The 17,088-nt window shown below is 45.2% G+C and overlaps 1 protein-coding gene across 1 annotated transcript in view; it reads left to right on the top strand.

Moving 5' to 3' along the window:
• znf385c (zinc finger protein 385C) overlaps positions 1 to 17,088 on the top strand; it is a 172,474-nt gene that overhangs the window by 54,074 nt on the left and 101,312 nt on the right. Inside the window, exon 2 of the mRNA XM_088906492.1 lies at positions 14,489 to 14,734. Within this exon, the coding sequence (XP_088762618.1) occupies positions 14,489 to 14,734 (246 nt within the window). The remainder of the gene's footprint in view (positions 1 to 14,488; positions 14,735 to 17,088) is intronic.

Below are 17,088 nucleotides of genomic sequence, written 5' to 3' on the forward strand. Positions count from 1 at the left end.
AGCTATCCTGCACTGTGCTGTATGTGTATAATATTAATGTATACAGTTTAGTCTTCAGATGTCTATGCAGCCCCAGTTCTGGCATAGAGGTATGCTTTAAGTCTAAGATTCCGTTGAAAAAGGTTAATTATTTTGTGCAGTGCTTTTTCATGAAGCATCTTCTCAAGGTGCTGTAAAATAAAACCTATGCATGCTCGGATGTTCATCTTCAGCCTCGACTGAATTATTTTTCCTCAGCTCTTAGGCTGCTGGAGTTTTTAAAGAGACATGGGGAACCTGCTGGGTTGTGGCTCATCTGGTGTGGAGCTGAAGACATTAAGCTCCGGGCCAAGGGCATCGATTTCTAATTCAATCCGTTGTTATTCTGCACCGTTTTTGAAACTGAAGATGGCCAAATAGGGGGGAAGGAGATGAGCTGTACCCATCCTTGAGAAAAGAGCTCTGGTCAGCACTCAAGATGAGTCTGAAAGATACCGGAGAAATGAGATAAAGCCCTTTCCAAGAAGGATATATGTATACAGTGCATCTGCAGCAGGATGCTGGTTACTTTCACCTTCAGGCAAAAACACTGCTGAAGACGAACAGTGGCTGAGACACCTGTCTGTTCCCCAAACGTGTGCTCACTGTTTGCTTTGGAAAAGCTAGATGATAGCCTGCGCTGCACTGCATTAAATTTACTCCACAGCAAATGGAGTCTGAGGACTAGCCTAAGGATTGGCGAATGAAGTGGGGTCATGTCTCTTTTATTGATTCAATTGCATTGTTAAGTATAAAATGAAGAGGTGACAAATTCACTTTGTCGAGTTATTGAGTGTGAACATCAGAGTTTCTCAATGCGCATAGTTCAGGGTTTCTGTAGAGGGCATTGAAATTGAGTGAAGTGCCCAGTGTAATTGTAAAAAAAAAATACAGTGTGACCTTAAAACATTTTTCCTTTTATTTGCTTTACATCTTTTGTTACCTGGAACTCCTGATGTTTAACCATACAGGAATAAGCCCTTGTTTGCCTGTAGTTGAGTGATCTTCTTGAAAGAAGCCAGGACATCCAGTTTAACAACATGGCTTCATTTTCTCAGGTTGAGTAATAACTACAGATGGGGATAGGCCAGCCTGCTCTCCATTGTGGAGAGAGGATCTTTTTGAGATGGCTGTTTCGGGATGGGGATAGTTTTTAAACAGTATGCCTTCTTTTTTGTCAAATGCTACTGCTGCAAGGAAATCTGACCAAGGCTGTCCGACAGAAAGCAGATAAGGGCTTCGAGAGGAAGAGATGACAGCCTGTTTGTGTTTGTGAGCTGGAACCTTGCGAGATTTAATTGCTGCTGATGACAGGCTTTACGGCGCTGTGCAGGTGTTCCTTTGGCCCAGACTAGGGAGGGAAACGGGAGAGTTCTGGCCACATAGCTTAGGGGTGATATAGTCACCCCAACATTGAATCTCTAGATCCCAGAGCTGCTACTTCACTGAGCTATTGTTACTTGTCACCCTGGGCTTTCTAGGAAAGTGGACTCCTCTTAACCCCAACAAAAACAAAATTTTCTTCCTGAGAGATATTCAGCTATGCCTTGCTATACTTGATTAATGGCAGGAGTGTCTGTAACACATTGTGTCACCCAAGTATCTGCTGTGGTATCTGCTCATTGTGGTATGTGGTGCTCTATTATGGGAAGTGTCAGTTCAGTATGTCTCTACCTCCGACTGTGGTGCCCTCCTTGGGTGATTCAGCAGAGAAACAGATCGTTTTCAATAGGTATGTTTGGCACTTCTAACTCATTCCAACCAGTGGAGTCATTTCTGCTTTCAGGAACTGTAAATGGTTACCATTAATACAGAACGCAGTTCAGTAAATATAGCATTAAAGCACCTCTGCTGAAGGTACTGTCTTCCTTTTAAAAAAATCACAGTCAGTCAGGAGGAATTATGAAGTTCTGTAGCTGGATATTCCCCTTCTGTTTATGTATATAATTAAAAACGTAAACACACTTAAATGGAGTAAGAAAAATAACGATATCTAACACTTTGTGGGGCCTGTGTGCTTGACATCTGAGTCATACCGTTTACCATGCAAGGCCGAAGTAGATGGTCTGAGCTCTTGTGCTGGTACAAGGGTTACAGCAGTAAGCTGAGCCAATTAAAACTTTATTGCCAAACAGGGCAGAATAATTGGGCAAAGCTAAATTTATGAAAGAAACTGCAAAAAGGAATGGAGTGAAAATGAAAAGTACCAAATCGCGTCACCTGTAACTAGACAAAGTAACCAGTTGTGAGGCACCATGACGAACCCTCCTTCAGAAAAACAGGCAGCAGGTGTGGAGAGCCACCGCAATGCACAGTCAGCAATCCAGTTTGCCACTTGAGGTAAATGTTCCTTGCCCCCAAGAGAGGAAGTGAAAAGGATCGTTTTCCCTTGCATGAAAAACACTGCGATAAATCCAGCCTGAGCATTAATCGCGACAGCACTCTGTCTTCTTCAAACCATTAGCTCCTGTACAATATCATCCCTGAAATGCAATCTATAGGGCCCGAGGTGTTGACAAGGTCCAGTGTGCTCTCGTAAAACACAATACACGTTAATGGAGACTTCCAGTCAGGCTAATGTTACCCCACGTGCATGCAGTGAGACTGAGGCAGGTGGCGCAGCAGCAGGACGGGACGCCCTCACTGTAAATGGACTCGCGACCTCATCCGGTCATGGCGGGTCAGTTTGTCGAGGTCTTGTGCGTGCTTCCAGGCCGCCTGGATCATGTGAGGAATGTCACTGCCTCAGTGGAATGCTAAGTTTAGAAACAGCCCCCGGGGGAGGGCGTGCGGGGGGGTGCCTGACAGGTGTGGTCTCTTGGGGCTTCGCCTTATCAGCCTCATGGGAGAGCCTGCAATTTCGATTAAGAGCCCACCGCCAGATCCACTGAGAGTGAGAGTGGCTTGTGAGAATGCATAGGCCTTGCCCTGAGAGGCCTGCGATCATAACTGAAGCCACCAGCTGCTGCAATCCAAGAGCCTGGAGCTCCATCTTCAATCACTGCTGGTTTCGTTTGCAGTGGAACAACCGTGCATACTCTCTCTCCCTGTGATGTTTGGTGCACGGTAGGCCCTTTGATTTTTTTTTGTGGTTCACACGCTTGACATTTCAGACTTTATGGTGGAGGAAAGGCTTTAATGTGACAGTTCTGTCCCATCCAAGCCTGGCAGAAACCTGGAATTTGTTTTAATTCAGTAGCTTCCTGTAGGTAAATAAAGCAATGCAAATCATGTATTCTGTTTTCAGCTCTCACACTTCTTTCAACCTAAGCTTCCAGTGCACAGCATGCCATCTCCTTAGAGCCCTGGAGTCTGCAGGTTGATGGGAGCTGAAAAGCGTACCAGTGAGGATTAGATTTCCGTCCCCTGTGAAACATACGGAGCCATATTTTACAGCAGAGCCACATTTTGTGATGTTTCACTGAAGATGTCAAAAGGATGGTCAGGTCTTTCCCAGAGTCCTGCCTTGGCTGGCCCAGATCGGTCGAGACATCCCACAGTGGCTGCCCCCAGAATGTACTTGTGCTGCTCATTGCAACTTGCACTAATAGTGCAAGACAGATACTGCCTCCGCCACGTAGTGTTGTAAACAGCAGTTTGTCACCTTTTTACGAGTGACTCATAAAACATTTTTTTTACTGCTATATTTACTACTGTCATCCCATATGTTTTTCTGGTTGGCTTTCTAAGAGCGCTACGAGCAGAAAATGGTGTTTATGAGCCTGGGCAGAGGCCCAGCGCCGTTGCAGCTGACGAGGAGGGTGTGCAACAGCGCTTTCTTCCGGACTCCTCGGTCTCAAGGCTTCGCACCGCCCTGCCTCCATGTCCACCTGCTTGAGCAAAGCGAACGGAACCGTGTGTTTGGTCAAGTGGCACCACTTTTAAGACACCCTGGAGCACCTGCTGAGCGACAGCAACTCCCAGATAGACATGCTTGCAAGCACTCACACAGGCTGCGAAGGAAACAGTTTTTGCGTTTTGAGATTAGGGAAAAAACTGATTTAGGAAAATTATTTTTCCCTTTCCTGCCTCCTAGAGCTGTATAAGACGATTTGGGCTTCATTTTTTAGCAGGAGATAAGAATGATTGAGTGGGGCAGACCTGTGGATTACACTACTTGTCAGGTAGTCCCACGTATATAAACAAGTGAACAGATTGAAATCGGTTTTGCACGTGATTAGGAAGAATAAATGTAACCTGAAAGCTTGGTTACCCGAACAATTTATTTCCTCTCTCTCACCAGATGGACCAGGCTCTTGCGATTTCTGATTAATCGGTGCAGTGCCAGGCAGCAGCCAGGATCAGTGTCCAGAACAGACCGACACTTGTTTCACATCACTCTGCTGTCGGCAGCTTCTCTATGAAGGAAAGCACAAGGTGCTCGGCAGTGTAGCATGGGAAGCCGTCTTTCACCTGTTTAAAAGCGCTGACAGCTGCAGGCAGGTGCATTTGCAAAGTAATGCAGTCTATGACAGAGGCACTCTGTGTGGCATTGTTTGGATTGTAGGGTGAATAAGGCTGGATGTTTATTCTTAGAAAAGTTAACATTGCTTCAGTGGGTAGTAAAAAACTAAGAATTCATAGGAAAATAAAGATAATAATCCATAATAAAGCACGTGCATGAATGTTTTCCAATCTTGGAATCCATGGAAAAGTCAATTAAAGGTGTAGCACAAGCAGGAAAAGCAGGGCAAGCCCAGAAATCACTTCAATAAGGGACTTGTGTTAATGTCGAAGTCCTAATGTTAGCCATACTCTTGCCGACAGGCATCGGGAACACTAAATGCAGAGTACTGGGTGGAAATTTCTCGAGGCATGGGTAGCCGTTCCTCAGATCGTGTCGGCCTCAGGCGGCTGTCACAGCGGGGGCTCCCCCCGGCCGACTCACCTGGGTGTGAGCGTCGTCAGCGGCAGACAGCGCACGCTGGGAGAGGCTGGGAACGGGTGGAGGAACAGACTGCCAACGTGGATCAGCGCTTTCAGGCGTGACTGGTCTTCTCCGGGGCTGTCAGAGCACATTACTCCGCTCAAGAGAAACTTCTGTGACTGTTATCTAGTTATATGGATTTCTCTCTGGGCCATATTGTGGTGAATACAGAGCAGAGGGAGGAATTTGTTTGTGAGGTTGGTTGATTTATACAGAGAAGCATACTGAGAGATATTCTCGGGGGGTTCCAGATTTCTAAGCATTCAGAAGTCAGGTTGAGCCCTGTTGCCTGGACGTCATATCTGTCATTGTTCATATCCCGGCTGTGTCATTGGTTGGCCATGAGGCACTTGAGCATGCTGGGTAACAACAGCGCATGCAAGCTTGCCCGGCATCTATAGGCGTGAGGTGCCACTCCTGCAGCCCGTGCTGACTGCTGGACAGAGGCAATAGGACCTGCAGCTTATTTCAATTGCTTTCATAGGACGGTCTGGGCAGTTCCTGCCTCTCTTGTGTGGTAGGGGGATCACAGCAGAAAAGATGAGTCAAATGGAGCAGCTGGAGATGCCATATTTGGGGAGAGGGGGAATAAAAAGGAATTGGTTCCCACTTCTTTTTCTAATGGACAGATTGTCCATGCTGGTCATGTGGCTTGGCGTGAGAGATTCAAAGTGTCAGATAATTTATCTCCAGCATGGTTTCTTGCCTGTGACCCTGCAACATAGGCAACCTCTGTGTTGTAACGTATCACAGTCACTCACCCTCACCTAATGGCTTTGCACGCTATTAAAAAAGCACAGGGACAGACCTTGTGTGTTCACACACAGGGACCTGTAAAGACCACACACCCCGTGCTCACAGACGTGCACACACTGGCACACGCCAAACTTTCCAGTGATCAAAGTCGGTTTCAGTTTCATCTCGCATTCACTTTGGCGTGAGCACAAAGAGCAGGAAAGTAGGAAAAACACAGCCTTGCCAGACAAGTCTGTAGATGTCTTGTGTCAGGTGTAGACCAAAAACTCATTTGACACTTTTTTCTGTCCCGCATTGACTTAAAAAGGAGGAGCGGATCCTTCCTTTGAACCAGAATTACCCTGATCTGCGATGCGCCACTCTCTGTTATACAACATGCCTAGACTTTTCAGCAGCTTACTTAAGCAACTAAAGCACGTCCACACCGCTTGGCCACTTGCTCATCACTCTGCCCAGCCTGGACATTCCTTACCTGGCTCTACAAACTCCACAGGACCCTGCAACTGTAGGTGCTATTTTTTGCTGGTGAACGTCAAGAGACTAAGTCGGCCATGTGCTGTGTTAGCCACTTCTAATATTAACATAAGAGTGCTTGGAGTTCAAATATCATTTTACCTTTAAGATGCTTAGAATATGCAACATTTGTGCTTGGGGCAGGTTTTGCCAACTTGAGGTGATCCAGTGAGTGACATTATACAGTCTGCTGCATGCCGGTGGACAGCCAATAAGCACCTCTGACTTTCAAGGAAAGGAAGCCTTCTTAGTTTTTGTAGCCCTTCGACTGGCTACAGGAGCCCTTGTGTTTTCCTGAGTGTTCAAGGTCACTATATCTGACACGAAGGTACGCGAGTGTAGGCTCTGTGTTCCTTTCAGCTCATGACAAGATCGCTTGTGCTTCCATCTGCTTAGACTTCTAAGGCATCAGGACATTACTGTAGGTTCTTATGAAGAATGCCAGCATTAAAAAAAAAAAAAAAAGCAGTAGACAACGACCATGTGACCCACCAGTTGCACCTTGGCATCTGAAGAAAATGTTTCTTTTGTGCAATGCTTACAAATTAAGTGGCTGGTTTTTTTTGTTTACAGCACAGAAAGTTTGCGCCCAGAGACTGACAGCCCTTAAAAAAATTTAATTTAACATTTTTATTCAAAAGAACGGTTCCATATTTGCCAAGCATGTGCCAAGCAGAGACTTATTCCTGATTGTGTATAAAGGCCAATCTGAAGGTCTCCCTCTCTCCAGCACACGAACACAAGATCACTGTCCTTAAAGGGTAACCCAGATTTAATTTCAGGAGGCCTGAATAAGCATCAAGAATGGGGACAGTGGCCAGAGGAGGTTGGCATTTACTTAGTGGCTATGGTGTAGGGCTGTCTATCATGTTTTGTTTGGGGTTGTGGAGGAGTTGCAGGCTAAACAGGATCATGTTGCAATTGTAATAAGAAAAATATTTTTGGGTGAATTTGGATTGCAGCCTGGGCCCATAAATTCTGAAAATACCACACTGACGTTCTAGGAGGTTTGGCCTCTGTCAGCAGAAGATCAGACTATGATGAATGGGATATGTGGGCACACCAAATGGAAAGGAGGGGTACAATATGGCACTCTGCCCAGCACCCGCGACACTTACTGACTGTTTAGTCACTCTGACTTTTAAAACAGGTTCTCTCGGTAAGGAGCCGGTTTGTAACACAGCTCTGCAATGCAAATGGTAGAGAAACTGTGCAGATTGGTGTGGACTACAGCCAGGAGCAAAAAAGAAGGAAGGGCTGACTGAACTCCGGTTCGAATGCATTTGCAAGCACTGTTGAGATAGTTTAAAGACTATCCCCCAGTCACACCTCTTCCAAAAGTCATGGTGGGTTTGAGGATGGCAGACCACACGGGTATGATTACCAGGTCTCCCCTTGATCCACAGGACCGTTCTGAGCAGTGTTTGCCAGTGCATTCCGACCTGGGACTGCTGACTGCGCCAGGTCTTCACCCCTCTTCCTGTGCATGATCCCCCCACCCTTCGTCACCCCCAGAATGGGCACCACGCCGTGGAGGGGAGCAGGCTGGGGTGGGGGGTCGTGAGGAGGTCAGGGAGAGCGTGCCGGGGGCGGCAGGGGTCGGAGCGGAGAGGGATCCGGAGACGCCGCCTCCTCTCCCACAGGGAATACAAGCGGACAAGCGGAGGAGCCAGGAGACGGGGGTGTGAGGTGCAGGGAGATGAAGGGGGGAGCACAGCTATAAAGAGGTTCTTCACTTTGTGCCAAAATCTACTTGAAACCTTTGAAAAAACACTTGATGGAGACTGAAGGAGCACTCAGAGGGGGAATATCAAAAGAGGCTTTATAAACAACACTGTATATTTTTTTGTAAGTTTTATTTTATATAATATACTCTGGTGGCTTTTTTTTAATGACTCTGGTGTGTGCTGATAAATATACTGTTTTTGGCCTTTGCTGACATTCTCCATCGTCGTGTTTCTACCGATCATGCATTCCAGATTTGCAAAAGCTTAAAGCTGGTTGGTGGCTAGTCCTTGTGTTTAATTTTGGGGGAAGACAAAATATACAGTCATGTGAACAAAACACCCCTGCTTGATTTAAATAAAGAAGTACATCTTTTTCCAGAGAGTTACAAGAAACTAGAACAAACTGCCCACTTGCGTTGTTAAAGCTGTGAAGATTTTTTTTTCATTCAGCTTGCGTACCATTTAAAAATAGAAGAGAGGAAAAAACACTGAAACCAGCCACAAAAGAATAACAAGTCTTAATGTGACAAAAGAAGTGAGCCAAAAATAGCAATTTGAAAACTGCAATACAGTAAGTTCGTACAGTATACAGTACCTCACCATGCTACAGTACTGAAGTATGAAGACTCTTCATACTGAGGTTTAAAGATTTTTAAAAATATGAGTAGCCATATAAATAATCACTTGGAAGTTAAACACAGGAATATACTCATGTGACAGTTCTGTTATGTATTGTAGCTAAGGCATACAGTAAACAGGATTTTAAAAACATTAATTATTTTGGGTTCCTTGCTTACCTGCACAACACCAACACTCTTCTCACATGGGAATTATTCCTTCAGATGAACAATTTCCAAAGCACATATGACACATTGGAATGCACTTAATTACCATTAATGGCTGGACAGGTTCACAGCTGAAGTCTGAAATCATTCCTCTTGATCAGGCAACCAGTGGAGAGATGCCAGAGCTGGTGTAATGCAAGTAAGAATTAATCATATCCTTTCGAATTAACTCAGATTCCGAAATGTACAATCAGACTACATTTCAAAATGTCATTATGTAAATGAAGTATTTACAGTTTATAGTTATTTTCTTGTCTAGTATAAACCATCTCATGTTCCCTGTACTGTATTGTACTAGAAAAGCATTCTGTGCAAATATATAATTTAGTAAATTGATGTAGCAAATAATTTTAAATTATTGTGATTGTGCTCATAATTATTATTTTGAATAGCAAAGCACATCTTGAATCAGTCGTTGTGTATTTAAATTGTCTCCTGTTGTCTACCTCCTTGTTACTGTGTAGTCTTTGGTGCATTATACAGTAGCTAATCTGAGATAATAGGTGCAACATTGGTTCAAAGATTCCTGTGGTTTCCTTTAGCATTCCTGTGATCCTCTCCTGTCATGTTTTCCCGGGGTTGGAGACTGCAGTTGAGAAGTGATGAGTCTTTGGGTTTCTCTTGAAAATGAGCTGAAAAGCAACCAAACAGATGCTCGTGTGCAAGTAGACAATTGTCTAATCTGTCTTCCCTACACAAATAGCGCAAACCAGATGATATTCTGTTAAGAGTGTATTGTGAGCCTCTAGTAAGAGTCGGTACACAAAGATGGGTGTCTTTGCTTGAGCATTGATTCCCATCATGCCCTCAAATCTTTCCCTCTTCCCGTAAAATGAAAAGCAATCCCATAACTGAACATGGAAAGAGATAACAAGGCCTCCTTTATTCTCTCGGGAAATTCAAACCCAAGTCTTGACAGAACTGTTAGGTTAATGTACTTGTAAGGAAATAGTTTTAGTGTTCAGAATAGTAAATAAGGACGGGAAGGATGTGCTTATGCCCCAGTGCCAGATAGTGCTGTGTTTGGGAGTGCTCATTGTTGTGCAATGTACTTTTACTGTTCATGCCAAGAGTGTCCATGTCCAGTCCTGGAGGGGTTGCAGTCCAGATTTGTAGATCTTTTGAAATCATCACCACCTTAAGGTCTAGGAGAAGCCATGGAAGTGCTTCAGTTAAATGAAAAGTTAGCTCGTGTGAGTCATTAATGGCTGAGCTGGAATGAAAATCTGCAGAGACCTTAGCCCTGCAGGACTGGACTGTTCATGTTGGTGTGGCAGGGCTCTGTCCAAAATAAGCTTGCTCTCAGGGTTAAGCTCTGAACTTAGAGTGGCTCCTCATCCCCACCTACAGGCTGGGGCCGAAGAGCAGTAGACATCAGAGAGAGGAGGGAAGGAAGGCCCTGGGAGAAATGCCTTTTCGGAAAGATGATCAGGCAGGAGTGCAGCGTACCGCAGCTTCACGGTGCTTTAACTCTGATTTTCTTGTTCCACCGGGGGCTCTTTACGACCTCTAACCCAGTAATAATGAAGTCCCGGGGAACAGCCGGGCGTGTCCAATGGGATGAACGTGCCCAGCGTGTGGAGGATGTCCCCGCACACGGAGGTGAGCGGCGTGTTCTCAGGAGGCCGGAGATGTGTGGTCTGTCTTCTGAAGTGCAAACAGCTCCCAGCAGCCCCAGTGTGAGATCTCAACCCGCGGCTGAACTGTGTGCTTCCCCAGCTCCACAGGTGATGCTGCACGCCGTTGACATTAGGATGTTGGAGAGTTTTTTTCATTAATAAAATCATTAGATTAGCCAATCCCTGCATTTCCTCGGGCTATACCGCCAGCATCACAGCCACTGGGGCTTGAGAGCACGACTGTGTGGGACCATGTACCCCACCGCAGATGAAGGAAGTGTTTTTCAAGGAAAATCTTTTCTACAGCAAAGCTTTTAGATTCCTGTTGACATTTACAGGCACCGAGTGTGAACAAAAAATGAACTTTAGGCAATGCTTACTAGATTGTTTCTGTAGACTTCAAGAGACAATATTTTATGGAAATCACTGTACCTTGTAATGAAACAGACCGCTTTCCATATGTCTTGTGTTTTATCTTCAAACTCTTTAATTGAGACATTTTCATGGATCCGGCAGACTGGGTTTATGTAGGTAATGTTTTTAATTCCAAAATAAAAGTCACAAAACCGAAGAGCCAGCTTGCCAGCTCTGCATTGCTGGGCAGCAGTTGTTTTTTGTTTTTTTGCAAAATTGCTTGAAATTGAATACGCCGAAAGTTGCAACGAAAAGAAGTGCCCGGGCTTGTGTGAAAACATGGCAGGACCTCTCCTCGTATACAGCTGGTCATCTTCTCGCAGTTACCTGCTCAGATCGCAGTTTTGAATTTCAGCCCAGCTGCTGTGAAATCGGCTCTCGCTCTCTCCCACGGAGTCGGGCAAGAGTCCTTTCCCAGTGAGAAGGTCAGGAATGGGTTGGAACTGAGGAAGCGGAGGGCAGCCCTGGGAGCGGGGCAATCCCAGCTGGAGAGGCAGGAGCGCGGGATGACTCGGGGGGCCGTGTGCTGTTTGCGAGGAGAAAGGCCAGCTGGTGCCTCTGTGGCATCGGTATCCCTCCAGCTCTCGTGTTTCAGTTATGGGGCTGTAATGGATTGAACACGCCTGCAGTACCGCTCTGTTTCCTGTAACCCCACTCTGAGTGATACTGCATCCATTATAATATTGCGTTAGTGTCGTGCGTAAACCAGGGGCTGGCCGGCTCCTGCAAGGACAGCCTGCCCTTGGCACGAGACAGGCGCGCCTGGAGATGGGCATTGGAATGTGGCGAGTTGCAGTTAATTAGCCTTCTGCTTTTTCTGCATCTGTTTTCAAGAGTTGAAACAATCAATATTATGAAATTTAGGCTGCAAAGGAGCAGGCAAGGGTTTATTCCATGCTGAAAGGAAAAGAGAGGAGACGCGATGTTTTGGCGGTGGAACTGTCTTCAGGTGTGTCACAGCATGCAATAAACCTTTACCTGTTCCTTTGCAGCCTGCGCATGCTGACACAGCTCCCTACTCAAATGAAAATCTAATTAAGCTGCTGTCGTTATTGTTGTTATTTCTAACGCAGATCTCATTATTGACTTTATACCTACCTCTTGGTTTTAGCTTATAAATTTTGCTGCCCATTTAAAATGTTGGGGCGCAGGGCCACAGTAGCAGTTTTAAATTAGGATTTGAACCCACAACCTCCAGAGAACAGAGCCCCCTCCACTACCATAATGAAACAAGTGTCTAACGGTTTGTTTGAACAAAGTCTAAATACAGTATGTTCTTCTAATCCTGAATTGTTAAATTAAAAGATTTTGCTCTTTGGAAATACAGTAGGTGGACACTACCTGGGGTGGGTGCATGTTGACAGATGTGCCTTGTAGTGTATTTTATTCTATTCCTTTCATTTTATATAAACTATTGTGTTTAGGTTTATAATCTTTTAATGAGAATACATAAAGAAGCAAAGAAATCACAGCACTCAACTTGCTCAAGGAAGGGCCGATTTTAATTCCAGCTGCAGTCTTCAACATTGGATCACAGGGGGCGCCATTGTGGTCAGAATGAATTTCTTGAACAGGAATAGTAGGCATAGGATAGTGACAGTTTTACACCGCAGTGACTGAAAATGACTTTACAGCTGGGGGTTTTGAAATGTAGATCACGAGGAGACTGACGACTTGTACAGCTCAGTGAGGGATGCTTTTATGTGTCAGACTTAATGCATGAATTTCCAACATTGCTGTATGCATTACCATGGTATTGCCATGCTGGAAATAATAAAACAAGCTGATGAAAACAGATAAATAATGCTTGTTTAAAATCAAGACTTATTGTGTCCTAGGAATATACGAGTTCCCTTTACAAAATGCTTTAAATTACAGTATTCTGGAGGCACTAACAATCCAAAATGCATTTCATTTTTGCAACACATCTCTAATCCACACTACATTCTAATCTTTCTGGATGCAGGACAGCAGATATCATGCGTCATCCTTCTGCAGTTCAGCATACTGGACAGAGTGGCCTCAATTTTGTTGTTTTTTTTTTCCTTCACAAAATCCCTTGCCTGTGCGCAAAACATCCACAATTTGGTGTGCCTGAGGCGACAGTGTGATGTCTCTGTGCTGTCGTCTGTCTGTCGGGCTGAAACTCTTGTCGGGGGGGGGTGTTGATGCTCATATTCTATGTGACCGATATGCTGGCATTTCAGCATTTGCACAGACCGAGCCAGGGGGAATTCTTGAGGGCAGGCGAGGTGAGGGTAATGAAAATGATATGAAATGAAGAGAGCTAGGAGTGGGGTGCAGAGAACAGAGCTGCCGGCTCAGCTCAAGTCCTTCTGGGGTCCTCTCTTGTCTCATTAGCTCAGAAATCCGGTTCAGAACAATCCTGGAGCACAGAGGGGATGGCTAACCGGGTCAGAACCAGAACTGATCGACCGCTGTTCCCAGCAGGCTCTACTGCTGATCTCTCGGAAGGCTTTTCTAAATTTATTCTAAAATCATATATTCTTGTCGTTTTCCACAACGGCAACTGTATGGTAGTACCACAGCAGCTGTACAGTTATTCCTGTTTGTGTCGAGGTGCAGTAAAGTGTTTCACAGGCAGCGCAGAGAGGTGCTGTTCTATATTTTAACTCTAATTTTATTGTTGTATCAGAAAATGTGGGAATAAAGACGATACAAAGCTATTCAGCTAGAAAATTGTGCGATGACAGGGGCAAGCTCAGCCCAATCAGGTGTCTGCTGAGCAACTTTTCACAACGTGGCACATATGCGTCCCCTAGTGGATGTTTCTCGGAACTGTTCTATACTTCCGAATTCTAGGAATCTTACTATTGAGCTGTTCCTTAGCTCACGTTTACATTAACTGCGTCTTGGAGGTAATCAAGTGGAAGACAGGCTAGTGACTCCTATCAAGGGCTGGTTTGTGGCATCGCTGAGTTAAATAGTTGGAGTAGCCAGGTCATGAGCGTTGCTCTTTATAATATTTCCTACCCTTTTTCATCACCTGAGATATTAGCTTTTAGGATAACTTTGTTCTGAAATCCTCCTCTTTGTAAAGGGAAACCTCAGTACACCAGCTATTGAAGACTTACAGTAAATATAAAACAGGGTCTGTTCTTAGCCTGGAAGAGGTTTTGGAGAAATGAAGAACAAATATATATATATACGTTGCCTACAGTATATAAAGTCTGCACATCCTTTCTGAAGTAATGTATTTTTTGGCATAACAGCCTAAAACCAAGATGCACTGAATCAGGATTTATTTGATCTTTATTCATTGTAACACACGACCTCCAGGTGAAAAACAAATGGCTGAAACAAGTAATTGCAAAACCAAGAGAAATGGGTTGGATAAGGGTACGCACCCCCAGTTAATACCTGAGATTTCTGAATGGAAAAGGCAAAATAGAAATGAACAAGTCAAGGAAGCAAACCGTGGAGATGCAGTATCTGTTACTTGCTTGCCTGACATTGACATGTTTTAATTGCTTTCCTGAGATGCTAGCCTCTCCTTGCTGTTGAAGCATTGTATACTGTAAGAATGGGTGCTGAATTTAGGGCACCTAGGGGTACCCACAATCTACAATTAGGGCAACACTGTCGCAGTGTCGTCTGAAGTGGGGTTCGCCCGGCCAGCTCACCGCCGCCCCCTCTCCTCCTCCGCAGGGATGAAGCGGCCCTTCAGCCCCGCCCCCGCGCTGGAGAAGGGCCCGCCGGAGCGGGGCGCGGGGGACCCGCCGGGGGGCCCGGAGCAGCGCCTCAAGCGGGAGAAGAAGCACCAGACGTACACGCTGTGCGAGGTGTGCAACATTCAGCTCAACTCCGCCGCCCAGGCCCAGATCCACTACAACGGCAAATCGCACCAGAAGCGTCTCAAGCAGCTCAACAGCGGCAAACCGGCCGGCGGCCAAGGTAGGACCCACAGATCTGCGCTCTGGCTGGCGGGGGAAGGATATTTTCCTGCTGTGCTGCTTTTACGCCATATCAATGCTAACTATGCCTGCTTTTCCATCTGCGACCCGGAAACGGAGGAGTTTCAGCATGCCTGTGTAGCCCTGTGTCACCCTACAAGGCAGTGAAGCAAGGTGCACCGGCAGGTCTCTGAGCCTGTTGACTGGCTGCCTTGCTCGTGTTCAGAGATGCTTCCTGTAGGGCTGGCACTGCAGCAGCCAGGACTGAACCCATGTCTCTTCAGGTGTGCTTTAGAACAGAGTCTCTAGGCATGACGGGCTCAGGCATAGACACGGTGGTCTGTCTGTGGTATTGCTCATTGCTCTGTGTCTCTGATGAGAGACATGTCCCCAGAATGACTTTGCCCATGTCGCAGAACGGCATGGTGCCAAACGGGTAACTGGGAAAACATGTGGCAGGGCCTCTTCAAGCAAAACCCTGGTGCATCTTGCTCTTGGGAGACAGTTCTGTTCCATTTCTGCTGATTTCATTAGCCTGGCCCCCTTACGAGATCAAAACCACAGAGCATCACGGTATACAATTCACAGGCCAGGGATCTGAAATCTGGGAGACTACACTTTCTGTTCTGGTGCTCCAGTGCTGTGGAATGACCTTTGAGCCTCTATTAGATCTTGTAAGTCAGCAAGTTAGCCAGCCAGCCCTGTTAAATCCCTTTTTAACACCTTTTTTGAGCACTAATTTAATTTGCATTGTATCGAGAATATTACTGTACATCTAATCTTTTTGCTTTTGTGGTCTTTCACTGTAAAGTGCCATTCTAACACGTAGATGCTATCATTTAAGGTGCTGTTTAAAATAAATATTTGAACCAGGAGCCTGTATTCACTGCATGTTTCAGAGGTTCCCTGACTGAGAAACATTGATTTGAAACAGCATAGCTTTGGGGCTTCTTGGGAGACTAAAGAAAAAAATTGTATTCAGGGAGAAAAACATTAAAGAATTCAAGAATTAGGATTAACTGATAAAGACACCTCATTTTGACTCAAAAGTGGTCCACCTCCTCCAGAGCAAGACATTGGACTGTACAGTAAAGAGTATCAATACTTTCTTAATGCAAACAGTGCAGGAGAGAGAGCAGGGATTAGCTTCTTCCAGCCTGGGCATTAATGGGAATGGCTGAGAATTAAATGATTAATTGAGCGGCTAATGAACCATTCTGGAAATCCTTATTGTGAAGAATGACTTGAGTTGAAGGTGGCAATGAAAACAATATCAGTTCTGTGCAAACTGTGTAGCACTCTACTTGGCTAGGTACGTGTTTATTCAAAATGTTTGTAGCTCTACTATGGATTGTGCTTGATCAATTTTACAGTGCATTTCCAGGTAGATGTGTAGCACTCTCCAGCCTCCAGCTCCTCAATCATTAAACCTCAGGGACCTGCAGCAGTGTGTATTTTTGATCCGATGAATATCCTGCTCACCTGTGTCGGGCAGGATCCAGCTCCAGTCCCTGGAGGGTATGCAGTGTTGATTGAACACATTTCCTGTTAAACTGGTCAATATGAAAATTCAATATGAAAGGTCTCCAGAGCACTTACAGTATATTCACTCCTGGTCTTTATTCCACCATGGATTCTCAATGGCATGATTTAGCTGATGTGAGGTGAGCGTACTGTGCGCTTTATGACTGCAATCACATCGTCCAGGCGGAGCTACACACTGGTGGTGGTGAAGGAGAGTCCCCATTGTCTGTAAAGCGCTTTGAGTGGAGTGTCCAGTAAAGCACTATACAAGTGTGAGGAATTTATATTGATGTGATTTGCATCAAATGGGTCTTTAACACCACTTTTTCCAGGTCTGTATCCGTGAGTATTGTAAGGTATATACTGTATAATTCTTATCCTATTAAACTTGGTGGACTGCGGCCCTAAGAATATCCTTGCTTGGGAGTTCTTAGTTGTTTAATGGTTTTTACCAAAACTATGGGTTTTAACTATGGGTGTTGAAACTCAGAGTTGCTTTCTAATCCATATGCTGGATAAGCTGTAGATGGTTCAGTGGTTAAGGTTGCCTGTTCAAGCCTCAGCTTTGCCACTAAATCACATTGGTCACCATGACCAAAGTCCTTTGCCTTCTTGTGCTCCATTGTTTGGACGGCTCAAAGCTGAGGTCAAGTTCTAAGTGAATCTGTAACTTTGTTGTGCGTGTTTTATCTCTTCAATGGAGTCACAGTAAGCTGTTCTGGATAAATCTGCCAGCTTTCAGTGTTATTGTTATTATTGTGGGGACTGCCGCTCTCCAGTCTCGAGAACAGTGTTCATGCTAGAAAGGCTAAGCTTGGGGAAAAGTTTCTC

The sequence above is a fragment of the Atractosteus spatula genome, chromosome 26, assembly GCF_055471065.1.
Source record: "Atractosteus spatula isolate fAtrSpa1 chromosome 26, fAtrSpa1.hap1, whole genome shotgun sequence".
Taxonomy (NCBI): Eukaryota; Metazoa; Chordata; class Actinopteri; order Semionotiformes; family Lepisosteidae; genus Atractosteus; species Atractosteus spatula.